The sequence below is a fragment of the Buceros rhinoceros genome, unplaced genomic scaffold (assembly GCF_000710305.1).
Source record: "Buceros rhinoceros silvestris isolate BGI_N320 unplaced genomic scaffold, ASM71030v1 scaffold13284, whole genome shotgun sequence".
Taxonomy (NCBI): domain Eukaryota; kingdom Metazoa; phylum Chordata; class Aves; order Bucerotiformes; family Bucerotidae; genus Buceros; species Buceros rhinoceros.
Window position 1 is genome coordinate 44962 of NW_010407763.1, and position 12775 is coordinate 57736.

General features: G+C 41.7%; 1 protein-coding gene across 1 annotated transcript in view; it reads right to left on the reverse strand.

The window, feature by feature from the left end:
* SYNE3 (spectrin repeat containing, nuclear envelope family member 3) overlaps window positions 1-12775 on the reverse strand; it is a 34126-nt gene that overhangs the window by 13680 nt on the left and 7671 nt on the right. Inside the window, exons 5-15 of the mRNA XM_010134616.1 lie at window positions 10411-10572; window positions 9324-9668; window positions 8033-8169; window positions 5945-6092; window positions 5004-5186; window positions 4600-4743; window positions 3504-3638; window positions 2395-2556; window positions 1504-1667; window positions 715-838; window positions 384-539 (exon numbers count right to left, since the gene is read on the reverse strand). Coding sequence (XP_010132918.1) covers window positions 384-539; window positions 715-838; window positions 1504-1667; window positions 2395-2556; window positions 3504-3638; window positions 4600-4743; window positions 5004-5186; window positions 5945-6092; window positions 8033-8169; window positions 9324-9668; window positions 10411-10572 — 1860 coding nt within the window. The remainder of the gene's footprint in view (window positions 1-383; window positions 540-714; window positions 839-1503; window positions 1668-2394; window positions 2557-3503; window positions 3639-4599; window positions 4744-5003; window positions 5187-5944; window positions 6093-8032; window positions 8170-9323; window positions 9669-10410; window positions 10573-12775) is intronic.

A 12775-nucleotide genomic window follows, 5' to 3' on the forward strand; every position in this document is an offset into this window, starting at 1 on the left:
AGTCCCCCACCAATTGGCTAGCCCCCGGGCTCCCCCTTCCCCTGCCACTGCAGCTCTGGCAGACCTTTCTTAGTAGAAGGGGTGAAGTAATTACCCTAAATTCCTGAGCTTCATCTACTTTTCATCTCCTTAGGGTCTCCTAAAGCAGAGACTGTAGTGTCTGAGGAGGTTTTTTGTTTGTTTTGGGGGATTTGTGTTGTTGTTTTATGGCGTTTTTTCTAGTTTGTTCTGGGGTATTTTTTGGTGGGGTGTTTTTTTGTTGGTTGGGTGGGGGAGGTGGGTATTTGGGGTTTTTTTCTGGTTTGTTTGTTTTGTTTTTTAATTCTGAAAGAATTTGTACTTATTGCAATCTTTGTCTCCATCTTCATCTCCTGAAAACTAACCTCCAGTTTGCTCTGGCGTGCCTTTATTTCCTCTGTAGAAGGTGAAGTCACAGCAAGAATTTGGGTCAGTTTGGTGTTTTCTCCTTGTAACCACTCTTCAAAGTCATGCAGGTGCTTCAAGTGGCTGCTTGTATTTTGCCCTTCCCTTATCCTCTCCTAGGTTACAGAAGAACAGGAACAAAAAAGCCCTTATTGTTATGTCAGATGTTTCATCCAAAGGCCTAATTGTAAGATCTTAATCTCCAACTTTGTAACCCATAATACCAGATGAAGCCAATAAAATTGTTCTTGTGAAGCTGATATGATGGCAGATACAGAGTCACCCTCTCACCTGCTTATGGTTGGGATCTACATCTAAAGGACGGAAGCGAGGTCCAGACATCCATCTGCTGTCCACAAATGCTATTTTCTTCTTATCAGCCACTGCTCTATTTAACTGCCACTTTTTGAGAAGACTTGAAAACACAAAACCAGAGACATTAGTGCAGTAGCCTTCCTTAATTTAGTCATCCCATTTTTAAGCCTATTCTGACACTATGTATGAATATACTCACACACATAGAACAACATTAATTTTTAACAGACTAGCAAATACGAGCAGCAGTTTGACACTGTACAGTGAGGGCAAAATAAATTAAAGTCTACATTTCCCATCTAAGAGAGGATATTAGCTCTGTTTATACTCTTTCAGGTTTTCAAAAGGCACAAATCCCACTGCAGATACAGCGTCCTCAGAGATATCTCCAGATCAGACAGTGAGGTGAAGCAGAACAGTGGAAGTCTCCCACTCTAAGTCCTACTTCCTCCTACTGTAGATACAGACTGAAAGCACAAGGGTGAGTCAGGTCCTAGGGAGACACTGCCTGCTCCAAGTGTGATTTAAAGGCAGCTTCACGGGCTGCTCTGGTCCCCAGATTCTCTTAAGATGGTTTTCTTGAAAGTAATGATTTCCAGTTTACAAACAATTAAATAAAATCTCATCTTGCTCCTAGCATTGTAACATAGCTGTTCACTTTCACAACAGTGTGTGGTGAAAAACAAACATCAGCTGTATCTGGTCATACAGCAGTAAAGAGCATCTACTTGAGAGGACATGAGGAAGATGTACATGAACACTTACCCAGTTGCCATTTCTTTCAGTGATCTCCATGACTCCCTCAGCTGATCCAGCTCTGCCTGGACGTGGGCAGTCTCCTCTGGGGAACAATTCTCCATGACCAGCTGGCCATGAGCTTCCACAAGGTGCAGCTGGATCTCCTTATCTGGAAACTCAGCTAGCCATCTCTGAAACGTACAGCCCTTACAGTTACTTCTAGGTATCCTGGGTAAAGCAGAGGCTATGTCAGACTGAAGGCCATGTTCAGTCCAGGACTATGCTGGTTCTGTTGGCACTAGCTAGAACATACCTAGCGGGAAAAAAAATATGCTGTGGATTTTTGCAAGAGCCAACATAGGTCAAAGAGCTCATGACAAAACCTAAAGGGTGTGAGCTGTTAAGGTACCCCTTCTGTAGTCTTCCTAAGAGACATCTTGGTTTCCTGTATGAAGGCAAAATCTGCCAGCTGAAACAACCTGCCAGAGGGAATCTAGCAAGCAAAATACTGCTACATGGGGAAAAGCTAGCAGCTGTGAAACAGCTTGGTTCAACGCAGTGTAATGTTGATTAACAGGGTAATAATGTTCAATATGAGTACATACAGGCAAAGGTAGGTATTCTCCAGAGAAATCACCCTGGCAAAAAAGCTCTTTTTAAAACCACCTATCTTTTGATAATAATTTATCCATTTCAACAGTTCTTAGCCGTTTCTCACTGTTCTTGTCTTTTACCTAGCTCCACATCCCACAGCACTGGGCAAACCAGGGAGGCAGCAGCAACCAACAGTTATCACAGGAGGAACAAACCATCATTACTCTCCCCAACCAGGAAACCCTCACTAGAAAACCCCTACCCTCAAGGTCTGAATGCTGCAAAGTAAATAATTAACATCTTACACTAAGATGCTTATCTCACCTCAAGGTCTGCCACCCTGCCCGCAGTGTTCTGCTCTCCATCAGCACCCTGGTAGGAGTCAATCTTCTCTGTGGTTACTGTGATCCACTGTTGTAGGTCACAGAGTTTGTCATTATATACCCAATGCTTCTGAACGTGCTCTTCACTCTGCTGTATCATCATCTATGAATGACAAAAATATGTCAACAACTAAACATAGACAAAAAGCAGTTTCGTTACTGGATCTTACACTGTGACTACTGGCACAGAACCTCATGGGCAAAAAGGCAAAACCCAGCTGTTAATAAGATACACAAAAACTTCATCCTTTGGCATCAGTGGTACGGAAAACACCTACGAGCTCCTGCGGGCCTGAATTCAACCACATGGGGGGGCATTAAGCACTCAAATAGCTCCCATCCTTTTCAAATGAAACAGAATAAAGGATACACTGGGGTTTTTTATACCCCAGTCAATATTAAATACACCTGAATCAGGAATGACTGTACACACTTTTTGGCAAAAGTCAGTTCAGTTCATAAATGGGATTACTGAGACTGAAACTAGAATTCCATTGTGCATTTATCAAAGGTACTTTAATGGTGACCTGCCTAACTAAGGTAATTTTATAACCTCTTTTCCTAAGACAGCTTTGGAAGGTCCTTTTATAGCTATGTTTACAAGCTACAAAATGCTTTGGGTCAAAACAAGTAATTATGTAATTGCAACACTTTTCTCTCCTTAATTTTTATGTCACAAAGCTACAAAACCCCAAACAGTCTGATACAAAATCACTATCCAGGAACTTGTGGAGAAGCTCAAGCACCTCTGTGGTTATATACTCTGAGGTAGGTCTTTTGGTCAGAAATCTCAGGCCCACTTCAGAAACAATTTATACAGATATAAAATATGTGGATGGTATCCTATCCCAAAGGGAAATCACAATACAGATAATCACAGAATCCTGTAAGAGCTATCAAAGTCATACGAATTCTATGCCTTCTTCCCCTGAAATGAAAACATCTGTCACTCAAATCATATAATCTCATATTCTCAAAGATTTTAAAAATATTTTTAAATAGTAGCAACTGACAACTCCTCAGGTAACTAAAAACTCTTCCTTCTATTACCTCCAGTGATCTCTTCAGGGCCTGAGAGTCAGATGAAAGTTGGTTCATTTCATGCCTGTGTGTGGTATTTGACTGAACAAGCTTCTCTACCTCCTCCATTTGAATTGCAAGCTCTGCCAAGTCATCTTGGATCATCTGCAGAAGAAAAGACAGATTCCATATGGATAAGGTGCTAAATGTGGCATCAACTTCCACAAAACATACACTAGAAGTAGATTTGTTTGATAGTGTGAGGGGAAAAAAAAAAGGAACAATCACTTTATCAAGAAAAGTAATTCTTTTAATGTCTAGAAGTAAATGTTTCCAAAAGAAATGGTTGGATATTCTTACATGTTACCAGTTGATAACAAGGAAGACAATTTGCTGAGAAACTGCCAGAGGAGACACAATATAACTAGCTAAGTACTGCAGAGACCTATGGTGATGCCCTGTGGTCCTCAAGGGTGAAGCATTACTGTATAACTGAATCACTGTAGTTCACCATGGCATCACATTCCTCCTCTATTCCCCTCCTGCTCTTCTCTCTCCTCTCCTATGTAGTCTCACTGCATGCCTTGAGCAGGCTCTACTGCGTGTTGGACCTTTTGCTGAACCAGTCCAAAACACTAACCAAGTGGAAAGTTATCATTGTCTATTGATTATTTTTTTCTTATCTTCTTATGAATTAGCCTGTGGAGTAAATCCAGCATATGTCAAAGCTGTGACAAGGTAAAGAACGGGAAGGGGGGATGCAGAAGGAGATAGGACAACAGGAACTCCCTGCTTTCAGAGGTAATTGGGTTGGTTCAGATTATCTTGTGCAGTCCCACTCCTAATGAGAAGTATCAGGATACGTTTTCTTCATCAATAAAACTAGCCCAGGAAGATGTGGCACTGACAGCTTCCAGCTGCTTGTTCCTTTTCTCGGGTCCGGTTTGCTAGTTCTACAGCTGCATTACTTCAAAATCATCTACTTCATGCTATAAACTGGACCAAATGGAATTACCTAACACACAATCAGTTGAGGGGACACGGAACTGAATTCCTAATGCTAATAAAATATGAACAGGAACACAATGAACTGAGGATATCATGGTCAAACATTACTGTAATGTACCTGGAGTCTCTGGAGTTGTGTCTTTTTACCCAAGAGGTCAGGCCGCGGTTCCTTCTCTAGATCTAATTTGGCTTTGATGGCAGATAATTTCTTCTGCAATGGTGCAAAAGCAGCATCAAAGTCCTTATGTTGTGATATCAAATTCTAGATGGAAAAAGAAGAAAAAAGATCCAGCATTCGACATATATCCCTTGGCATTATCTTTTGTCAACGTCCATTTCATACTCAGAACAAACACCAAGCTACACTATGCAACAGATCACAAATTTATTTGAATATTTGATCAGCCTAGAAAAAGGGATTGGGCACAGCTGGCTAGTACTAAATTTAAATCTATAGAACTGTCTCAGTAAAAGACTGATCATTGTCACAGGCAAAGACTGTATACAGGCTCTGAAGCTTACCTGGAGTTTGCTCTTGCTTTGCAGGAGACTTTTGTGTAGAACTTCTCTCTCTTTTGAAGCTTCAGCTACTTCCTGCAGGAAAGATTTTGCTTTTTCCTCACCAAGGACATTGTTTAGCAAGTCTTTCTTCAGCTGTAATGTCATCAACTTCTCTTTGAATTGTGAGCTTTCAGCTAGAGCAGCCTAAAGAAGAAAAATTCTTTCAGTTAAATCATACAAAAAAAATATCATATAACCATATTATTGTCACACAAGTCACACAACCAAAGCAGTACAACAAAGTCAGGTAAAAACAGCATGCTGGGCTGACAAGGGGTAACAGAAGGTACCTGGACAGCGCCCAGTTAAAGGAAAAGTCTTCCTGATAATGTTAGAAGCACCAGGGCTGCATCCATTTTGTGAACAGAAATAGAGGAAAGCTGTACTATGGAAAGAGTTGTCTGTGCAGAGGAGAGGCCTAAACAACCAACAAAAAGGACAGCTTGAATGCTCATCCTGAGGATAAACCCCATCCCTGCTCACAGACACATTTATTCTGGAGATCATAGGGATGACAAAGTAACAAACACCTTGCTGGGCACGTGCAGAAACCATGCATTATAATCCCACGACTGTATTACTTCTTAACGGAGTCCACAGACTTCCTGTCCAGGCAGATCTGGGCTAACGCTAAACAATATTTTCATCATTTTTGAAGATATCTAACACTTAACTCAGTCTATTCAGTTGACGGCTCCAGTTAACCAAATGGAGGGTGGAAAGGAAGACATTCTGCTACAGCTAGAGCTATGTTTTGACCTCCATACTGTGGGGTTTCCTGCCATACTTGAATGGCTCCTCCAGTTGTTGCTGTGCGGCAGCTGTATGCAAGCAGCTGCTGGCACAGCTTAGGCAAACACAAACCAAGGATCAGTTTCAGAACTTAGAAACAGGTTTGCTACCTCAATGTGAGCCAGTGCTGGCTCTGGAGTTTCCAGGAGCATCTGGACCAATGGCTTCCACTGTTCAAAATCTTGCAGGGGATTTTGGAAGAGTCTTCTCAGCTGGGTTTCTGTATCAGTGCTCATTTTAGATGTCTTGCCTCTAACACTGCAAGAATAAAGTGACAGTTGAGAGAAGGATTATGAAGAAATCCAAGTACAAACATCCTATTCATCAAGGCATGAGTTAACACAATACTCGCGTGTAAACTGTATCCAACACAAAAGCCTCACTCTTTTTTACTGTCTGAGCCTGATGTCGTGCACTAACAGCTGCTCTGTCAGTCAGAGATGAGACAAAACTATTTAGATGCCCTAAGACACATTTGTCTCCTGTGCAACTATGTATCAGGAATTACTTTGCCTTTCTAGCAGCCACTGTCTCCCCTTGTACGTGATCTTTCCTGCCTGCTATCACCAGCATGATTTAAAAATCATAGTATCAGAGAAGTCTCACTGACTGATGGGAAGAACCAGCCAAGAGTGTCTAGAATTTAACTGCAGTTGCCTGGCTTGTTTTACATATTCTGAGTCTTTGTTGCTTTAAAAAATTACATTAAGAAATCTTTGATCACCTTATGTAATCTACAAAAACAGAAAACCACATATTTTCATCAATTTTTAAAAATTTTGCAGAACCACTTCTATTTATATTAATACACACAGGTGATCCTGATAAGACCTTTGTATTTATATATTAGTATACACATACATGCACTATATATATGCTATATATGTGTGTGCGTACATATATTTAAAAAAAAAAAATCAGCACACAGTCCTTAAATATCCAGGCTTCTCTTACAAAGCTTTATCCAAAATACAGCGGAGTAACCAGGCCTAGCAGTGACACACCCCGTGCAGCTGCCTCTAGTTTTTCTCAGCTTTCCTGACCTCCCAGTCTGCCAAATCCTATCCGATAAGACAGAATGCAGCCCAAACTGCATGTTCGGATGGGAACAGTTCCCTGCAAATTCACAAGGCAGGCTGGCAAGAGCAATGCCAATCAAGACTAATACTGCCTTTCTGTAAAAACAGAAACAACGCTCTTACCTGTGTCACTGAGACATCACGGATCTAAACAAAGACAAGTCTGCAGAGGCCAAAAGCTCCACAAATAGAAAGTTCTGACATTACATGTCCTTTGCCATTTGCTCTGCTGCTCGTGCCAGGCTCAGCGTGAAGCTGCCAGACTTCGCAAAGAAGCTTTGAAGAGAAGCTGGTAAAGGAGCAGCTGCCATTTTCTACTCAGAGGCAAGTCCTCTGCCTTCCCTGCTTCTCTTTCAACATCGTTTACTTGTTAGTTTTTAAACAGAAATCCTTTTCCATAATGACCTATAACCCTTCCAGCAGGACAGCATGGAGAGGAAAACAAACTCAGATACGGTAAAAAAACTGACCTTTCTTTTTCCTTAAAAAAAAATTCCTTTCTTCTAGTTTGCAAAGGAGCTGCAGCAAATTTTACTTCCTGATTCCAGGCAGCCTGGAAACGGAAACACTGAAGGCTGGGGAGAGGCTAAACTTTCAGAGTTTCCAACTCAGAGCAACTTGAAAACAGGAATCATGCACATACGCTGCCAGGAGAAGGGGAATAAACTCTGCCAAGTAATTGCTGAGGCTGATGAGTCACCACAACAAACTCAACAAGGGAGGGCCACAATTCTTCTCAACCGTTTACTACTACAGCTTCTGTCCTGATTTTCTAGTTGCTGTTATGAAAGGCAAGCAAAATGTATAAATTATTATTATAAAATGCTAAGAAGATCTAATTAGGTGCCAACAATCTAATTTTCTTCGAACCATACACAACATTAATGATGCAAGATCAGCACTTGAAAACGGCCAGCAGCCTACAGCCTCAAGCAAAAGGCTAAAATTACAGGTTTACTGAAATGTGTAAGCGGATGTAATTAGCAAAAGCCTTTCTTTTTTACCCGTCATCTACAATCAGATGACATATCACATTTTTCTTAGGCCCTTGTCAATCCCTTCAATGTCTGAGAGAAGATTCCCCCCACACCCCTCCAGCATAAGCAGACTTCCCACTACCTTTGATACTGCTGTATTGCAGAGACAACTGTCTCAGCATGTGGCTGCACATCTTGGGAAAACCGCAGCAGTTCCTTAAGCTGAGCCTTCAGCCTCTCAACCTTGGACTCTTCTGCAGCCAGAGCTGCTCTTGTTGCCTTAATCATAAAAATAAAGAACAGATCACATCTTATGCAGTGTCTGGCACATAAAATGAAGAGATAAGGTTGTGTCTTAGGGTATTCACAAGTCCCCTTTCTGCTGCCTTTTTTTCTGATTGTAAGGAACACGGACTTTGCTAAGGCAGTAAACATTCTCAGGAATACTTTTAATCCTACAGCCTCTCCCTCTCCCCTCTCCTCTCCCTGCCTAGCCCCTGCATCTGCATCTCATCTGCAGGGTTCACTGAACAGAATGAATCACAAACAGGCTCAGTTTCAGTTTACTGATTGCAGTGACGTGCTATCATGAGATGCATTTTTTGAGCAGTCTTAACTGCATCTATTTACATGAACAGATCTTTCTCAAAGACGCACAAACACAGAATGTTAATTCTAGGGTGATGCAGGGAAACAGAACCAACAAAAACTCCATGCAAATGAAGCAGGATTGAACCAGTGTGTATTTTGTGGATCCTTTTTGCATATATTTTCCCAGCTAGACCTGCTGAGTTCTAGACATAAAAATAGCAAAGAAAGGCATTCTGAGAAGAGATAAGAAATGCAAACCAGCCCTCAAGAGGAAATGAGTGGTAAAGATTCTTATGTGTGACAATCGTTCTGCACAGATCTTTGCAACAGACGGATTTTGGTGTAAATACTAGACTGCTACAAACCCGGGACTTAGGAAGATGTCTCTGTGTAAAGGAATACAGGAACCCACCTTACACAGATGAAGGATAAAATATAGAAAAGTTCTTACCAAATACCCCAGAAATATGTGTATTCATATGCGTGTATATATACATGCATGTATTTGTATACACAGTGAGGCATTGTTTTCCTGCTTCTTCTTAAGTAGAGCAAATTGTGTTTGCTCTGCCTTGTTCTCTTTTTGCATATGATCCCTCTGAACTCAACTCCAACACATTCTCCAACCCCTCTCCCTCTGCAGAGAGCGAGATAAAAGTTAGAATAGTTGATTTCATTGTTGCTATTCACATTTTCCTCAGTCTGATTCATAACACACTCATACTCTTCCATTATCACCTTTAACCAATGGGACAGGCTCCTGCTGGAGGGGACTATGTGTGTTCAATCGATGATTGCACTCGATTCTGCTGGTTTTAGACATACAAAGGGTAACAACTTACATTGCATTTTCTCCATAGAGTTACAAACTCATCTTCAGTCTTTTCCCTTTCCCCAGGGTCCAGGTCATTTTCTAGTCTCTGCAGATCTCTTCTCAACTCCTGGACGTCTGCTTCTAACTGTCTAGCTTGGGACTCATAGGTGCTTTCTGCCTGTTGCATCTTGAGCAATCTCTCCTCTTCATCACTACTCAGCAGTTTCAACTTCTCCAAGGCTTTTCTTAGCTCTTCAAGTTCATCCTTCATTTTCTCAGCTCCGAGTGGGGAGGTATTCTGAATCACCTCTGCACATTGATTTTCAAGGTGCTTCCATTTCTTTCCACCACTCCTAATGTTTTTGGTAATTTCCTATAGAAAGAAGTTAAATAGAGATTAGCTGCAGGAATGGAAAGTTGGGACAAAAGCTGAAAGTAGTAGGAAGAAAAGACCATTTCTCCTGTTTGTGCATATTTTGTTCCTCACTTTTTATTTCAAAGTATGTCTTTTTTCAAGTGACCAGAATCCAGGGTTAGTCATTTGACTGCCTTCTGAGTAATACCAAATGCCATGATTCCAAAAATATTGGCTTGATTTTCATAAATGCTTGTCACCTGAGGTACCTGACAAAGAAAACAGGAGCTACAGGCACTACAAAATGCTAGTAGTCAGATATCTGAGAGATTTAAAGCTAAACTGTTTAAGCAGTGGCACCAAAATATTAGATACTGTTCTCAAACCCAGTATTTTTATCACCAGCTCTAATCTCTCAAAACGTGTGAGCTTTCTGGCTCTATTCGGATCATGTTTACCAAATACCAGTCATTTAAACAAGTTTTATGGGCAAGATTCTCAAAGACTCACATAACTGTAGGAGATGAGGCTTTAAGAAAAACAAAACAGCCTGTGGTTCATGTCACCGCTGGAAGAATATGTGTATTAACAGTTCTAGGAGCTGATACAGCTCTTCTCCACTAGCCCATGTTACAATCACCACCTTATTTTGTTTGTGTAATTTTTTTCCCAAGTGCACTCTTGTGTGGTTTGAGAATCACATACAGGCATGAAGAACACACAATCCTAGCTCCTTATTAGAATGATATTGTTTAAGGACCTTCAATGCCTTTAACTTATCCTCTGTCGAAGACTTGGTTGCTTCTCCGATGCAGCAGTTTAATCTTTCTGTCACACCATTCAGCCACGATTGAAACTGGTTGACGTTAGCACGGTACTGCTCGTGTTCCTTGGTTATCTTTTCAAGCAGTTTCACTCTGCTCTGTAACAAGAGACATCAGAAGGTGTGAGGACAGAGCTTATCTGGCTCTTTTTTCTTTACACTGTACCCCAGAATTTACAAACAAGAGTCCCTTTCCATGAGCCCTGACAGCACTTGACCTCCACAGGAATTCACGGTTCACCTCAAGTAACAGAGCACAAAAGTACATAAAGGCTTGTCCCCATCTGGGTCGTGCTGCAGGCTCTTGATGGCTAGTCTCCGGAGAGAAAAACTGCAAGGTCATCTCAGGTGAACTTCTATCCTTTCCTTTGCAAAACTTCCTATTCTTTCATTACAGAAAGAAAAGAGACGGAAGTCTCTTTCTGGTTTTGACTTTGGTAGAACAGCAGTTATGTTCTGTGTGCTGGTTAAAAACAAAGATGAGCACAAAATAGATTGACTTTGCCTATCTCTCAACATAAGAATAAAAGACACTGTGCTACAGGCATGCAAATTCTTTTAAAGTGTTAATTTTTTAAGGAGGCTGTACAGAAAGTGACCATCACCTTCAATCGCGTAGCCCAGGAACTTTCATACTTCTTAAATCAGCAGATCACAAACTATCCTGTGGTGGTATCACAGACCCTGGAAGAAAATTTAAGCCTACAGGAAGCAGGCTTCATTTTCTGAGTTACTGTGTGTGCACCCTGTAACTGACAATCCCTGCATATCATGAGTTGCTTCCCACTAATCCAGTCTGGCACTCCTCACAACAAGGCAGAGTCACATTCGCTCAGATTATCCTTGTTTATCAGTTGAAGTTTAGGCCTTCCTGAAGGAATTTTTACACAAATAACAGGCTCTGTTGTCTCACTAGTATAATATCCAACCAAAGTATTATTTTGTACAAAACCAGACTGATTTTTTCTTGCCCTTCACCAGCTGGCACGGAGAGCAATGGAGGTACACTATGGTTACATTAGAAAAAAATTGTTCCTTGTGCAACACATTTAGTGCTTGCAGCACCTTTGAAAGGTTTTGCTGTCACAGACAACAGGCTGAGTTTCATTTTGTGTAATATGGGTCACATCCTGTGCCTCTGAGCAGAGCTTTATCCCAGTTGCCCTCCACAGAGACTAGGGTGATATCTGCAATGGTGGGCAGATGTTCAAAGTCCCCTCTGCACTTCCCTTACCTCTGTGAGGCTCTGGGCATGCCCCCACATCCATCAACCTGCCTGAGATGGCAATGGACCATCGCCATCCTGTCAGCCTTTCTTCAGCCAGGCCAGCAGAAGAGTGGCAAAAGCATCAGTACCATGGGATCTCCCGCGTGCTGTGGGGTGGTAGTCCCTCTAGGATTTTGCCCTTCACTTTTGGGACAGGTTACACCCACAGTGCAGTACAAAGCCACAACTCTTCAGATGTCACCACACCAGTCTATTTTTCACGCTGTCACTACAATCTCTGCTGACTTGTGCAAATCAAGAATGACTTCCTTAAAGTCAGTTGACTTGCTTTGGGACAAAAGAGGGATAGCTAAGGGACAACTGCTTCCCTTGGAGGATGAAACGTTGCCCACTTATGAAGGTAGAACCTTTAACAGCACCACCTATGCAAAAATGGGTTTAGATGAGACCAAAAAGCAGAATTATGACTGCAGAGTTCTGTGGCCAAGACGTACCCAGCAGAACACCTCACTTGTTTGCTATATCCCCTCGCCTTGACTCTCAAATCTGCAGAGGTGCATACCGGTTAAACGATTCTTACCTTGACCTCAAGTTAGCGTCTTCAAGAATGCAATCTCACAGAGGTGTAAATGGGCCAAACACTGAAGTGAAACAAGTCAGCCTGAGCTTATTGAATCTAGGGAATTAGGCTAATTTGTTGCACTGTCAGAAGCTCCAAAAGGAGCAAGTCAGAATAACAAAGCAGATCTATTATTAAATTCAAAAGTCTTACACAAATCTATAGAGGGTTAAAAAGGAAATCAAAATGACACACCCCTGGCCAGGCTATTCAGCCAAAACAAAGGAGTGCACAGTTAGGATACTCCTGCTTGTCCGTAAGGTCAAGGAAGAGATGCCATGGACCTGGCTAGACTGTGCTAGCTGTCAAACAAAAGGCTTACAAAGGGCTGGCTGAGCTTCCCCTCCCCAAGAGGTTAGGCAGGGAAACTTTCTAATGATGGAAAATACGGTATCAGTTGCTTCTGTTAGGTTAGCTGTTGGGAAGCAGGTCAGTGTTAAACTCCATCTCCACAT